General features: G+C 32.6%; 1 protein-coding gene across 4 annotated transcripts in view; it reads left to right on the forward strand.

Annotated features, from left to right (window-relative positions):
• Window positions 1–6,154, forward strand: part of LOC143063566 (uncharacterized) — a 37,348-nt gene extending 31,194 nt beyond the window's left edge. The window contains exons 13-14 of one of the 4 annotated variants that reach the window (XM_076235779.1): window positions 1,846–1,929; window positions 6,030–6,154. In XM_076235779.1, the coding sequence (XP_076091894.1) occupies window positions 1,846–1,929; window positions 6,030–6,055 (110 nt within the window). In that variant the 3' untranslated portion in view covers window positions 6,056–6,154. Of the gene's footprint in view, window positions 1–198; window positions 4,798–6,029 lie in introns of all 4 variants that reach the window. The other 3 variants (XM_076235778.1, XM_076235776.1, XM_076235777.1) reach the window with 3 other exon arrangements.
• The last annotated feature ends 10,831 nt before the right edge of the window (window positions 6,155–16,985 follow it).

Raw genomic sequence — 16,985 nt, forward strand, 5'->3', positions numbered from 1 at the left:
AGACTGAGCAACATGAATTCTACCCAAAACAGGGAGTAATCAAAGGACCGTTTTAGAGTATGTGTGGTTAAAAGCTCTGGAATGAATTAATCTTCCGTTTGAATATCAATCCTTGTGAAATCATATAATGACTTCATTCAGTTTTATATACACTGACCTATATTAGTGCATACATATCTATCATTTCTATTATTTCAGATGGTCCGCATCCAAATGTAACTTTACAAAAAACGACCCCAGGCTCAAGTACATCCATATCAACATCAAGCAAACGTCCAAATATTACCACAGCTAGTACAACGTTAACTTCAACAAAAACCACATTAAAAACAACAACTGCTTCTCCATTAACAACACCAAACCCTAAATTTACACAGTCAACTACAATAAAACCAACCGCATTACTACCTATAACACATAAAATATTTCCGACGGGACAAGCATCGAATTATAATACTAGGGATCCATTAGATTGTAAACGGGCTTTACTGGTCGATCCGTGCACTAACCCTATAGTAAATAAGCACTGTTTTTATTCATGCAATCTAAAACAAGGAAACAATTTGTTATCTTCCACCAATACAATTCCATTTAGACAAACAACTACTATAACAAGTAAACAATCTACAAGAACACCAGTTGCAGTAAGCAATGTACAAACAACTCATGCATCCTCTATTGCAACGCCTATGTCAGCAGCTAATATTAATGTTTCACCGAGTCAAACCTCTTTGAACAATATGCTTTCATTACACTCAAATACAATGTATAATTCGTTCTCAACAATTCAAAGTACACCAACTTCAATGTTGCCCTCTTCAATTTCAATAGGTGTAACATCTTACATTCTACATTCTTCGAGGATGACACAGAATACAATTAAATCATCCTCAATTTCACCAATGTCAACTGCAATTGCATCAATATCAATTACTCCAACAAATGCAGTTTCCTCTTCTGCGACCCATAATGTCTTACCAACTGGTCAAGCATCTATTTATAACTCACTTGACCCTAAAGATTGTAAACGATCATTGTTGATGTTCTCCTGCGCGGTGCCGATAGTTGCAAAACACTGTCATTATTCATGTTCAAAACCTTCTTCTAAATTATTAAGTTCCAGCATGTTTCACAGTTCAGTTTCTGTTGTTACTCATGGCCAAAATAGTGACAAAACGTCCATTATATCTAGGACTTCTTTTTTGAATGGAATTCAATCAACCCAGCTAAGCCAAACCCAAATTAACCCATCAAAACCAATCACGAACCTATTTACAACTATGAATCAAAATTCAAATCAAATTAATCCTTCTAGCCTTACTTCTGCCATGTTCAGTGTCACTAGCTTAACATTATCAATGCAGGCATCTAGTGTCACTAGCTTAACATCATCAATGCAGGCATCTAGTGTCACTAGCTTAACATCATCAATGCAGGCATCTAGTGCCACTAGCTTAACATCACCAATGCAGGCATCTAGTGTCACAAGCTTAACATCACCAATGCAGGTATCTAGTGTCAGTAGCTTAACATCATCAATGCAGGCATCTAGTGTCACTAGCTTAACATCATCAATGCAGGCATCTAGTGTCACTAGCTTAACATCACCAATGCAGGCATATAGTGTCACTAGCTTAACATCATCAATGCAGGAATCTAGTGTCACTAGCTTAACATCATCAATGCAGGCATCTAGTGTCACTAGCTTAACATTATCAATGCAGGCATCTAGTGTCACTAGCCTATCATCAGGTGTAACAGGCATATTTACATCATCTGTCATAAAAGGTTCTAGTAATATACAATCTGTTTCTGGTAACTTTGTGAGTTCATTTACTTCTGTAGGGATAACATCTAGTAACACAATTGGAAGCTCAAGTTTGCTAGGAAAAGGGAATCCAGCGATATCTACTACTTATGCAAGCTCTGGTCAGTATACAAATGTTGTATCTGCAATGAATTCTTTGCTGCCAGTTCAAAGTTCCAATATACTGAGAAGTCAGTTTGTTACAAACTCCTTCCTTCAGAGTTCTGTAAGTTCTTCTTCTATAACTGCTTCTGTTTCCCTATCACAGTCTGGTATAAGACAGTTTACTTCATCAATTGTGCAAAGCTCACCACCTTTGAGTTCAGTACGGCTATTATCTACTGTCCCATTATTACAATCGTCAATTGTGCAATCAGGATATCAGCCATCGCTTGGTCATTTAAGTTCTTTACAATCCTTATCAGTCTTAAATCCTGGCATGACATCTGTACTCTCAAGTCCAAATACAAACAAAATCCCAGTCTCTTCGGGTCAAAATCAAGGTTTGACCAGTGGTTTAAATCAAGACTCATCCTTGTTTAAGATTCCAACTAAATCGTCAATCTTCGCAAGCCTAAATCCTAGTGCACCACCAGGACTTTCTAGTAAAATTTCTGACTCGTCAGTTCTATTTTCAAGTCTAAATCATGCTATGTCATCTGCGATCTCAAGTGTTCACCCTATCATGCTATCAGTACCTTCTAGTCTGAATACTGATATGGTATCGGCATCTTCAAATCACATCATGTCATCAGCACTCTCAAATATAAATCCAATTATGTCATCAGCTCCCTCGAGTATTATTCAAAGTATAACTGCTGCATCCTCAACACTTAATCAAGGTAGAATATTCATACCTTCAAGTCTTAATCCTAGTATGTCATCCGAACTCTCAAATATAAATTCCGGGATGGCATCTGCATCTTCAAGTTTAAAATCAGGAGGTATATCGACACCGTTAAGTACTAGTCCAAGTGTATCATTTGCACAATCAAGTCACAGTCCTTTGGTATCTTCTGCATTATCAAATATTAATCCTAGCAAATTATCTACACAGTTCAATATTAGTCCCGGCATGTCATATACAACCTCAATTAAAAACTCCGTTATGTCACTATCAACCTCAAATATAAATACTGTATCTTTATCATCCAGTAAACAATCGTTACTTCCTGGTAGTTCAGATATTTCCACTCCTTTACTTACAATGTCTCCTAGTGTTCCAAAATCGTCTAATAATGTGCAAACGATGTCAATATCTAGCTCCGCTTCTTCTGCCGTACAGATACAATCCTCCAATAGTTTACCATCATCAGGTGCCTCATTTATATCAAATATACCAACTGCATCTGTATCTTCCAATGGTCCAAAATCTTCTAACTATGTGCAAACGATGTCAATTTCTAGCTCCGCTTCCTCTGCCATACAGATACACTCCTCCAATATTTTACCATCATCAGGTGCCTCATTTATATCAAATATACCAACTGCATCTGTTTTGTCTTCCAATGGTCCACTAACAATGTCTATAATATCATCAATTGCATATCAATCAATTGCCATGCCTTCTATAAGCACACCTGTAGGATCTTACAGTGCGTCTAGTAGTACCTCCTCTAACAGTGTAACGATTTCGTTAAATGCACATGTGACAGTATCCAGTCAGTCTGTGTCGACAACTGTTCCATCTTTTATGGATTCTGTTACATCTATAGATTCCAGTTCTTTTATATCACTAAGTACACAACTACCATCCAGTTTACTTTTATCTTCTGAGATATCTACATCACCCTTTTGGTCTAGTATGCAATCGTTACAATCAAGCGTACCACTAACCTCCTTTGGTGATGCTTCATCTTTATCTGAAACTACAGTGCCATTCTTTATTACTTCTGTGTCACCAAACAGTGTGCAGATGTCGCTTACCTGTGTCCCGCTCTCCTCAAAATCATCTGTTACTATTTCTGATTCAAGTCATATTCCTTTTTTAACTATGAGTCCTAGTATCATTGTATCGTCTGTAGAGCATTCCAGTGACTTCATTTCCACTTCTGATATTTCTTTATCACATGGATATTCATCCGTATCATCTGCAGTTGTGTCAATGACGTGTTATAATGTCCCCGTAATGTTTTCTAATGCCATGTCCTTTGCTTTACATTCCATAACTCCTACATTACCATCTGTGCAAACGTTACAAACAACAACAGCTTTTGGTCGTTCTGTTTTTTCAACTAATTCGCCCATATCACATACCATTTCACATAGCATGCCCCAACCGTCGGTTAGCACCCTTCAAACTTCGACGCAAACAAGTAAAACTACAACCCCAGCTTCCAAGCAACTGCCGACAACTTCACACGTTACAAATGTCATTCTTCCTACAGGCGTTGCTTCAATATACAACAGTTTGGATCCAATTGACTGTAAACGATCATTGAAAATGTTCTCTTGTAATATGTCAATAGTTGCAAAACATTGCCATTATTCATGCAGTAAACAAAGCAGCACTGCGGCACATCCCATTAGTCCCGGAAAACTTTCTCTTCCAACAGGAAGTAGTACAATGGCAAAATCAAAAATTATCTTTCAGTCACTAACAGCAACATTTTCGAAGGCAAAGTCAAATTTCTCGACATCAAAAAAACCAAACCTGACGAAATTTACACACATTTCAAAATCCATACAAAAATCAACTTCAGCAACAAAATCTTTAACATCTATGCAAACGACAAAACCTTCAACAATTTTGTCAACGACAAAACCTTCAACAATCTCGTCAACGACAAAACCTTCAACAATCTCGTCAACGACAAAAACTTCAACATCCATTTCAACACCAAGTTCAACTACAAAAACTACATCACAACATCTTAATCATACCGTCAGATCTTTGTATGATAATCGAGACCCACAGAATTGCATGCAGTTAATAACATGGATACAATGTACTGATTTCTATTATGGAAATATGTGTAAATATTCTTGTGGTAAGTTTTTCATTTAGTTAAAAATTGATAAACATTAATTGCAAAAGCGATGATTGAAATAAATTACCTCAAATATTAGATGTCATCAGGATTAAAATAGGTTGGGCACTTTACACTTCATAATACTGATTTACCAATAATTGGGAAATTTGGGAAATTCTTAAATGGTAGAACCAAAATAATTGGATAATGCTAAAAAAGAGTTAATGAGAGGCGTAAGATACCTAAAGGTAATCAAATCCATAAGTCGAAAGCAAAATGACATCAGGAAAATATTCATTGATGTACAGAATCAAACTGACTAGCAGGAATTTTTTTTTGAGTTACCTATTCAAATAAGTGTTTATATATAATGACCAGCATGCATATCAATTTTGAATAAATAAAATACCCTTTTCCGTCTTTCGTTGGAGAAATCGATTTACAATATTTTTGCTGCCCAAGACAAATTCGGACGGCTCATATTCTCAAACTTTTCCGTTCTTTTGTCTTTTGTTTAACCGAGGAAAACTAATCAAGTTTGCTTTATGGAAATATCAAATACAATAATACAATCACTAACATCTGATTTTTCCTGAATGGTTTCTATTTTGTTTCTTTCAAATATAAGGCGAAGTTAACAATATATTTTATAAGGAACTAGTTTTCGTCCTGTTTTATTAAGTGTTTCTCACTTTCTTGTCTAATGAAGAAGAAGCAACAGCTTAAACTAGCAAATCAAATCATCCAATTGGTAACAATAGCTTTGTCTTTACCTAAACAATTGGACGGGTCACAATAGCTATTTCTATTCTATCAAATCATGGAACGAGTAAGAGAACACTTTATATTCAATCGGATCATGGTAACAAAAGGATGACACACATATTTGTTTGAGCAGTATGTATTATTATACCACAATCTCATTAAAATTCGATGTTCTGATACACACAGTTGAGTGTAGCGTATCAGAACAGCGGATTTTAATGAGATTGATTATACCCCCGCTTTTTTGTTTGTTTTACCTTTGACTATCTGTATATTCATCCATCAATGCTCTTGAAACAAATCTGGAAATGTAGGAGTCAATACTCTAGTAGGTTACAAAGATAAAATTTGATACTTAAATTAATCAAATTTAAATGCAGATATAATGGTTGACATTGTTATATTATCTATATAAAGCAATATGATTTTGTTTAGTTCATTTATTCATTTTACATACTTATTAATACCTTTTATTTATTTTACAGTTAACAAACAGAATGCTATTGGATAGACGAAGATGACAAATATTTAGACTCGAAGTAGTCAGCCTTATATTTTAACTGTTATTCATGAAAAAAATGTGATGACTAAAATAAAAAATATATTTTTATTGCATTGTATTTTACTGTTTACATATCTGCAAGTAAGACCAGAGTGCAAAAGAGTTCAATGCTATTTTACATACTGTTATATATAAAACAGAACCTTGGGTTCTTACAAGGTTTCTTGACGGAAGATCGTGGAACTCTTCCTACACGAGGCAGCGGACTTAAATCCAAATATAACTTGACGTGAATGTAAAATTATAAAATGTTCATCCCGCACAGCCATACAAACGCACACAAGTTTTATTAATGGTTAAAGGAAGACTAAAGGTTTGACATAATAATACTCCTTTCAAACCTAGGGTTTGATAAATTGATGGCAGTTGGACCGTTTGTATACCAAATTTGATAATTGATGGCAGCAGAAATAATCAAATATTGGAAAATATAGAAGTTTTAAATACAGTTAATAAATCCTTAACATTTCAATCTTTTGTCGACTTATTTTACGCTTCTATTTCATATAAAAAAGAAGATGTGGTATGATTGTCAATGAGACAAATCTTCACAAGTAAGGGTTTGGCATATACAGTTTATCCGCCTGAACAAAAGATGAATTAAGTCTAATTGCTATAGGAGTTCATAGGGAAATTTTCAATGCAAGTCTTTGTAGTTTATGAACATTTACAGTACTCCTACTTCATGTTGTTTACTTGTGTTAATGAATATCTGGCATGGACAGGTAATTGAGACGGGTAAACAGATGAAAATAAGTTAAATGTTCCCACTGTGTTCATTGCATGATCAAATTACAAACAAGTTTACATTACGCGACATTTAATGGAGCAGGATCTGCTTACCCTTCCGGAGCACCTGAGATCACCCCTAGTTTTTGGTGGGGTTCGTGTTGTTTATTCTTTAGTTTTCTATGTTGTGTCATGTGTACTATTGTTTTTCTGTTTTTCTTTTTCATTTTTAGCCATGGCGTTGTCAGTTTATTTTAGATTTATGAGTTTGACTGTCCCTTTGGTATCTTTCGTCCCTCTTTTAATGAATACATGAAAAGGAAAATATGATGAATAAAGGATAGTTTTACGGATTCACTTATAAACCAAACTTAATTCATTTCGACATTGAGTCTATCGAGTTTTGCACGAACACATTTTTATTAAAAACAGTCTTGTTGCTAATGATTTTATTTATTTTTTTATTTTATAAAATGTTCTTTGAGAGATAATGATGTCTACGACAGAAAATCGAAGCATTATTGGAGCATTACAAAGGTTTCGATAACTTCTTTTGAGACCATTAGCGTCAGTAAAAAAAAAATACTCGTTTATGTTTGTGAGGAATATCATTCTGTGAAGAAATGATCAAATATATTATTCACAGTCCATTTTGAATTCTTACCCTGTCCTGAACATGCATGAGATATTTGTCACTGGACGTTAAGAAACCCATAATCAATCAAATTCTTACCTCTTTAGAACTGTCATAATACCCCGTTGTATAACTGTTCAAGACAGGTCTATAACCTTTTCATCATAGTTTATATTGGTTATAGACATGTGTTCTATGGAATAACTGTCAGAATATGTTCTTGAGTAGAATTGTCTATCATTTGTAAGGTAATTCAATAGGGTAGAGTTTTTATAATCTGTTTTAGGGCGGAACTGTTCAAAATAGTCATGTGTAGAACTTTCAGGAACTTAGATTTTAAAATGACGTAAATAACTGCGGCTCTCGGGATTATGATCTAAAAAAAGTTCTAGTTGAGGAAGTCAGACGCAGCAAATTGACTTCTCTCATAGAATTTCAAAGTATTTACGACAAGAAATTCTTAATCTTCTCAAAGTAGAAATACGTATATAAAAATTGCTATGTTGGAAGCTGATTGTTAAGTAGGGGTCTTGATTTCAAGGGAGGTCATCGGAAATTATATAGACACTTCCGTGTAATAAGCTGTGAGAGAGAAAAGCTTTAAGCGGTAATCGCCTAGCCTTTATCGACGAAATTAATTATGTTGAGAGAGGGGCATTAGCACGGAAAGAGACAAGAATAGTAGATAATAGTTTTTATCTAAACGTTAGTGAAGCCAAAATTTAAAAAAATATCTACAAAAATGGATGACCACTTGCCAAAACGTCTATAAGGTATAACAATCAGCTTCTGTTTTAGAATTGTACTGTGAAAATCTTCTTGGGTACAAGTGAATAAAACTTTTCTAGAGTACAATTGTCCAAAACTTTGTTGGGGTACAATTGTCCATTTGTTTAGGGTAGAACCTGTAGTGAAGAATAATTTGTTCGAAGGTAAAACAGCTTCTGTCAGAAACGTTCTAAAAGTGTCAGCATAATTTTTTGTAGATGTTGTTTAAGAACATTTTTTTCTGACAATTCTCAAGCAGATGTAAGAAAGGATAAGACTGTTGTACCTGCAAAGTGATATTGACAACTATTCTTTAAAAAGATTGAGGATACAACATTTAACCATGCAATCGTAAAGAAGGACTATGACGAAAGCGAATCATGCAATTTATAAAAGAGGAAGTTTGGTGTTAATCCAATGAAATGGGTAGATGGCAACCGTTTTTGCATGATATAAACGATTTACGTCTGAAATTCGATGTTCGTTTTGATACCACTCTCCTTATATGGAACCTTTATGATCATAATCATGTTTTAATTTTTTCATTTCAGTTTCTCTGCTTATTTGTAATAGCAGTGCTTCAGTTAAGATATAGATCTCACAAACATGTTTAACCCCACCGCATTTTTGCGCCTGTCCCAAGTCAGGAGCCTCTGGCCTTTGTTAGTCTTGTATTATTTTAATTTTAGTTTCTTGTGTACAATTTGGAAATTAGTATGGCGTTCATTATCACTGAACTAGTATATATTTGTTTAGGGGCCAGCTGAAGGACGCCTCCGGGTGCCGGAATTTCTCGCTTTCTATGGTCGGGTTGTTGTCTCTTTGTCACATTCCCCATTTCCATTCTCAATTTTACATTTTCTTATTTTCTGATTGTCTGTTGGAAGAATTTTTTCAAAGCTTACTAATATATAGTCACACGGTATATCAAAGTTTCTTTTGTGACAGATTATAAGACAATCATGCAATCTTTACCGGAAATTTTTGTCTACGTTTGACAGATGTTCAATCAGTTGCGATCTTCAAAGTGAACATACACTGACCATTTCACTATTTAATTAAGAAGATTCTGAAGTCAATGGAAACGGAGACAAGCTGAATTTCAGAAGAGTATTGTTATATAAGATTTAAAAAGCGACGTTTACATTCAAGACATAGTTCTTCCTTCTATTATTATTTTCTATGTCACAATATTTTAGAGGATAAACAATTAAAATTGTCAAATATAACACACTTACATGTTCAAAAGGTAAACAAGGAAAAAACAAACAACAGTTTACATGATAATACACAGAAAACGTGAAATTGAGTAACACGAACTATAATAACAGAAACTGGCTTCATGGGATCTAGTCACTTGTTTCTACTTTACTAGTGCTCATCGTTGTTCTACTCCTGCTAAAGTACATTGAGAACTCGTTTTATGCGATTATGAATCATATATAGCAATAGTAGTTTTGTGAATATGTCTTATCTTATCCTAAGATATCACCAAATTCATAAACAATTAGAACAAGTAATTTTTCTAACCATTTATAAACCTAGCCAAATGTTAACGTTCGAAATGTCTTAGAGCACATGTAGTAGCACCAAAATGTGTTTAGATGTGTACCAATTGGAAGCAGATTTAAAAGAAAATAAGAAGGTATCTTTCATAATTAGGATGCAATTTATATTGTACAACAAACTGTAGCAGCTTTTAGTTCAGTCGTCGTTTATCTACGTTCATATCTTCTGAATTTATAGAAATTGTGCGTAAGAATTTGGGGGAAAGGTGCTGTAGTTCAGTGTAGTCCGATGTTGTGAGCTTATGTGACGCAACCAAGACTTTGGTTAATTGTGTATGACAATAGAATCACAATACTTTGTTTGTGTTTCCGGAGTAAAATCTATGATTTTTATCTTATGTACATTTAAAAAATGATTATACGAAAATTAAAAAAAAATTAAAAAATAGCTAGGCACAGGAAGGTTACCATTTTCCCTTTTTATGTGATGTCATATATATAGAAGCACATTCTTGATTTATCAATGCTCTTGAGCAATATTTTGTGCAATACCATGCTATTTTAAATGATTCGAGTACAGTAAATACTGAATTTCTAAATTTAAAAAAAATCATTCGAAGAAAAACAGCCAAAAAGAAGTGTTTAGCTTTTGCAAGACTAAAAGAGAAGCGGAAGTAATCAAACCGACATTCAAACTCATCAGTCGAATAAAAACCAGACAACGCTATGGCTGAAAAAGAAAAAGACATTGGACAAACTGCAGTACATACAACACCCCACAGAAAACTAAAGACTGCGCAACACGAACCTCACCAAAAGCTGGGGTTGATCTCAGATGCTTTGGAAGGGTTAAAAGATTCTAACAAATTATTTTTAGTTAAAATTTATCTGAAAGACGCTTTCAACCTTATTCTTCACTAAAAATAAATGTGTCGTGCCAAATATTTCATTTGAAATTAAATATACCCACTGTGTCAATTTAACAAATACGTCATGATAACAACTGTTTTGGCTTCTATTTCAGTAATCTATTTAAAATACAATCTGTTTTGATGTAGTATTTTTAATTAAACATCAAGGGTAAACTTTTATGACATAAATTAGATGTACATTAATACATAACTAATTGGAAGAACATTATTTTACATATATTGTAAAATTGATAATAAGACTCCACAGCTGTTTCCGAGTTATCCGGATTCATAATCCAATACATCAATAATATCAAAGAGGGACGAAAGATACCAAAGGGACAGTCAAACTCATAAATCTAAAATAAACTGACAACGCCATGGCTAAAAATGAAAAAGACAAACAGACAAACAATATTACACATGACACAACATAGAAGACTAAAGAATAAACAACTGGAACCCCAAATCAAATCTAGCCTTAATTAGAATAAAAATATTTGTTTTATTGTCTTTGTTGGTTTTGAAAATGGCTTCATGTGTTCGTTTTATTCATATTCCTTAGTACGCATAACACGCGCTTTTTTGTAGTTAAGAAATATTTCAAATTTTAAACGTCCCCATTTGGTTAATAAGATACAAATGGAATAAGTTTCCGAGCTTCCATGAAGTAACTGTAAACATATTGTGTCGATAATGATATATTGTTGAAATTATAGAAGTAGAAATAAATTTATACAAGTTGTAGTAGTTAATTCTCTTACAATAAATATAGAAAAGTATAGTTGAAACATAGGTTTGAACAACAAAAAAGAAAGTTAGAGGCTCCAAGGAGCAGAACCGCTCACATTGACAAAAAGCCATCATGATACTAATGTAAAAATTTTAATCTTCCAAGCTTTAGAATAACAGTTTGTGTTTAAAAAGCTTTCAGGTTGAATGAATGAGATTATTAGGAAAAAAAGACAGAATTGATACGTATGTTATAACAATCGAACATATAAGTATCATAATTACAAATATGAAGTTATCATAAATAGAAACATACAGTCACTAACTATTATCATATTCAGGTGTATATGCAAATTACCAAGCTCTTAATCGACCCGAATATATAAAAGTGTAAATAAATAAAAAGATTGGTCAATAATACATAATTTGACAAAAGAATAAAAAAAGAAGTAAGATATTACATTTAATTAAAAAAAAAATACATAAAAACACAAAATCATATTAGAAGTTATAATTAAACAATCAGACCCCCCCCCTAAATAAGAAAAAAAGAAGAAAAGGATGAAAAAGACAAGACGAAAACCTTTCCTCCCAAAAAAATCTTAAGTCAGAATCAAGTACTTCTAGTATTATCGGTTGGATTTTATGCGTAGAGTTTGGCACGCTATCACCTGCCTGTATATATCTATGTAACAAGCAACTTCGAACGACAAACACTGTCAACATGGTCAAGGCAATGAAACTATTCTAAATCTTTTTTCGATAATCAAATCATTTAGGTATTGGGGTTTTCATATAAAAGAAAATCTTACTTTCAGATTAAAAATCAGGAAATCCTCTTTGTCTTGTCTAGTATGGGTTCTTTCACAACAAACTATCTTAAAATGTTCGTGTATCTAAATCCTTCATTTACTAGTGATTCCGATATATGATCTGATTAGGTATATATGAACGTTACACAAGTAATGGAAAGAGTGTTTATTGATTATTTATGCAAACACGTAAAGAAACCAAAAGGAAAACAGAAGAAAATATGGAGATGCATGGGAATATATCACACATGGTGCCAGTACTGTGGTATGTTCCTGTGCATTACGGGCGATATATATTAATCTTTTTAGACATTCAAAAATAACTGTTTGAATTCTTTCAGCATTGCTCATGAGTATGGACAAAAGCAAAATGTAAACGACTTACATTACAATTTCTTATTCGGTTTCCCGACTATCTTTCTTAGAGAGATGATAGAGTTCGATTTTTTTATTGAAGCAAGATGTGAATAAAAAAACATTACACCACCTGCTATTAACGTTTAGATCATGTTATACGAAGAAGACGTCATAGCATCTCCAATTTCAAGCCACAAATTGCACGATATTTACAGCTCTAAATAAGAAGATCATTTTCTGGCTTTGCAATTTAAACGGTCGGTACAGTGTCTAGCTGGGATCATGTGTTTATTCTAGTGATCTCGTCGTGTTTTTTTTTCTAGTGTGACCACATTTGAACCTTAAAATGTCTTTACTCCAAAATATAAAATAAATTGGGATGCCAATGGAAAAAGAAATGAATATATAAACATCTTTACATCCTTTGATATACAGATCAACTAAAAAAAATATATTGTTGATAATGAAATAACGTAATATTAAGACCTTATGAATTGTTATGTATCAAGTTTTTTTTCAAGAGCGGTAGGACGTGCTTTTTGAGTAGTGTCAAGGTTTTATCAAATGAATATCAATGGTTTAATTGTTGTTCATTATGGCATTTGCATTTGAAAAAAATAGAAAGGTACAAATAAAGTACTTTTATAAACACAACATAATTTCATTAAGCGAATTTGATAATGCAGTAATTACACATTTATATAAAAAAAACCCGTTCTTTTGTATATATTGTTATTTTTTTATATAAAATCTGTCTGATGGACACCGGTATATATTTGGCTCGATATGCCAAGTATGTCTGTGTTAATGTAAATACTGTTCACATCATACAAGATCACTTTGTGCAATTCGCAATGGTTAATCAATCCATGACCATTGGAAGTAAAAGTCAAACGATGTAAATTCCAAATAGTAAATCAAAGTAATGTGAATCATTATGTGAGCGAATCAATGTGAATTTTAAACAGCTAATTTTTCTTGAAATTAACAATATCTTAAATAATTCCACGATGATCATATTCAAACTTATACTTTATTATTGCAATGAATTTCATTTAATTCATCATGTGATAATAGATAAGCATTTACAACAAGCGGTTATAAAACAACGAATACAGTGGAAGATTTAAACTGAGAGTTTGGGAATGGAAATGGGGCAAGGGACACTGGGCTTCTTATGGCAGTAAAGTGATATTCATATTTCATTATATTGACTTGTGCTGATGCCCCCTTAATTTACGAACCCCTCTTTGTAAAACTCTCGGGTCCAGCTGTGTTACATAAAAAACAATACATTATTTTCTTTAAAAAAACAAAGTATTATGAAATGAAACTGAAACAATTTTTAGTCCACTGTACTCGGGTGAGTTGAAATATTGACCGTTTTATAAAGGATTCGGTGATTATTACTTTATCTCAATACTGCGAATTATTCTAAATCTTTTTTCGATAATCAAATCATTTAGGTATTGGGGTTTTCATATAAAAGAAAATCTTACTATCAGATTAAAAATCAGGAATTCCTCTTTGTCTTGTCTAGTATGGGTTCTTTCACAACAAACTATCTAAAATGTTCGTGTATCTAAATCCTTCATTTACTAGTGATTCCGATATATGATCTGATTAGGTATATATGAACGTTACACAAGTAATGGAAAGAGTGTGTATTGATTATTTATGCAAACACGTAAAGAAACCAAAAAGAAAACAGAAGAAAATATGGAGATGCATGGGAATATATCACACATCGTGCCAGTACTGTGGTATGTTCCTGTGCATTACGGGCGATATATATTAATCTTTTTAGACATTCAAAAATAACTGTTTGAATTCTTTCAGCATTGCTCATGAGTATGGACAAAAGCAAAATGTAAACGACTTACATTACAATTTCTCATTCGTATTGATTGACAAAAGAATATTTATAGCCAAAAGGCAAAGCAATTTCACCATAAACAGATATTAAAATGTGAAAAGTAAATAAAAAAAAATGGAAACAGGCAAAGATATATAAAAAAAGGTAAACGGTTTCCCGACTATCTTTCTTAGAGAGATGATAGAGTTCAATTTTTTTATTGAAGCAAGATGTGAATAAAAAAACATTACACCACCTGCTATTAACGTTTAGATCATGTTATACGAAGAAGACGTCATAGCATCTCCAATTTCATGCCACAAATTGCACGATATTTACAGCTCTAAATAAGAAGATCATTTTCTGGCTTTGCAATTAAACAGTCGGTACAGTGTCTAGCTGGGATCATGTGTTTATTCTAGTGATCTCGTCGTGTTTTTTTTCTAGTGTGACCACATTTGAACCTTAAAATGTCTTTACTCCAAAATATAAAATAAATTGGGATGCCAATGGAAAAAGAAATGAATATATAAACATCTTTACATCCTTTGATATACAGATCAACTAAAAAAATATATTGTTGATAATGAAATAACGTAATATTAAGACCTTATGAATTGTTATGTATCAAGGTTTTTTCAAGAGCGGTAGGACGTGCTTTTTGAGTAGTGTCAAGGTTTTATCAAATGAATATCAATGGTTTAATTGTTGTTCATTATGGCATTTGCATTTGAAAAAAATAGAAAGGTACAAATAAAGTACTTTTATAAACACAACATAATTTCATTAAGCGAATTTGATAATGCAGTAATTACACATTTATATAAAAAAAAACGTTCTTTTGTATATATTGTTATTTTTTTATATAAAATCTGTCTGATGGACACCGGTATATATTTGGCTCGATATGCCAAGTATGTCTGTGTTAATGTAAATACTGTTCACATCATACAAGAACTCTTTGTGCAATTCGCAATGGTTAATCAATCCATGACCATTGGAAGTAAAAGTCAAACGATGTAAATTCCAAATAGTAAATCAAAGTAATGTGAATCATTATGTGAGCGAATCAATGTGAATTTTAAACAGCTAATTTTTCTTGAAATTAACAATATCTTAAATAATTCCACGATGATCATATTCAAACTTATACTTTATTATTGCAATGAATTTCATTTAATTCATCATGTGATAATAGATAAGCATTTACAACAAGCGGTTATAAAACAACGAATACAGTGGAAGATTTAAACTGAGAGTTTGGGAATGGAAATGGGGCAAGGGACACTGGGCTTCTTATGGCAGTAAAGTGATATTCATATTTCATTATTTTGACTTGTACTGATGCCCCCTTAATTTACGAACCCCTCTTTGTAAAACTCTCGGGTCCAGCTGTGTTACATAAAAAACAATACATTATTTACTTTAAAAAAACAAAGTATCATGAAATGAAACTGAAACAATTTTTAGTCCACTGTACTCGGGTGAGTTGAAATATTGACCGTTTTATAAAGGATTCGGTGATTATTACTTTATCTCAATACTGCGAATTTGTGGCAAAAAGGACAGAACATTAAAATTAAATTATAAAAAGGTTAAATTTGATTAAAATAGTAATTTTGATTAATATGTTAAGGTTTTATATAACTTTTGGCGAATATTTTTGTCCAAATTTTGAACACAATTACGGTTAAAAAATCAGTTCAGTTTTACATGGCAATAATACTTTTTATATGTTTTTAGATTTTCTTTACAAACCCTGGACCATTTGAAAACAACCCATTCGTTAAAAATGTTGTACTCCAAAAACTGGACTATGTAAAACGTTGCATTTTAAGTTTTAAAAAAAAGTATGCATCATTTGTGCTCAAAACATGAACGCATGCAATTTTACTCGAACAACTCGGCCATTTTACTGAAGAAAAATCATAACCTCACATAGACACTAAATTAATCTTGATTATGACATTCATATGACATTGTATCGAATGCTGATCATGAAAACAGTTCTTCCGTTTGTGTCATATAAGCCATTCAAAACAAGGATTGTATTTATAAAACCATGTGAAAATCTTCTTTTATCATATTTGCATAATTGAAATGTTTGACTGTGATACAAGTTGGATGTTTGCTCTAATGTTAAATAATTACCAATCGACCACATTCATCTGAAAGTGTCATGACATTTAATTTAGAACAATGACCATCAGTCTCTATTTGCCTACTAGAAGCGATTTCCCCTAATTAAAACCAGCTAGTTATTCTAGTTATTTAGGGAATTGAATGGTTTACCATGTGCTTTTAAGTCTGGAACATTTTTATCCCTTATTTTATAATCATCAGCGAAGTTTAAATCTTATGACATTTGGATTAACGATGCTCTATATCTGAGCGAAAACAAGATTGTATTCAGCTAAATTATTTTATTGGTATATTTAGTTTTCCCTAAGAAGAAAAATCTGGTGTTATTGATCTCGTAAATTGCAATTATTCATCTTTAACACATACGCCCATTTTAAGTTGTACGCAAAATCGTTGGATAAGTAATGTTTGTATCAGACTGATATATACAA

The sequence above is a fragment of the Mytilus galloprovincialis genome, chromosome 2 (assembly GCF_965363235.1).
Source record: "Mytilus galloprovincialis chromosome 2, xbMytGall1.hap1.1, whole genome shotgun sequence".
NCBI classification, from domain to species: domain Eukaryota; kingdom Metazoa; phylum Mollusca; class Bivalvia; order Mytilida; family Mytilidae; genus Mytilus; species Mytilus galloprovincialis.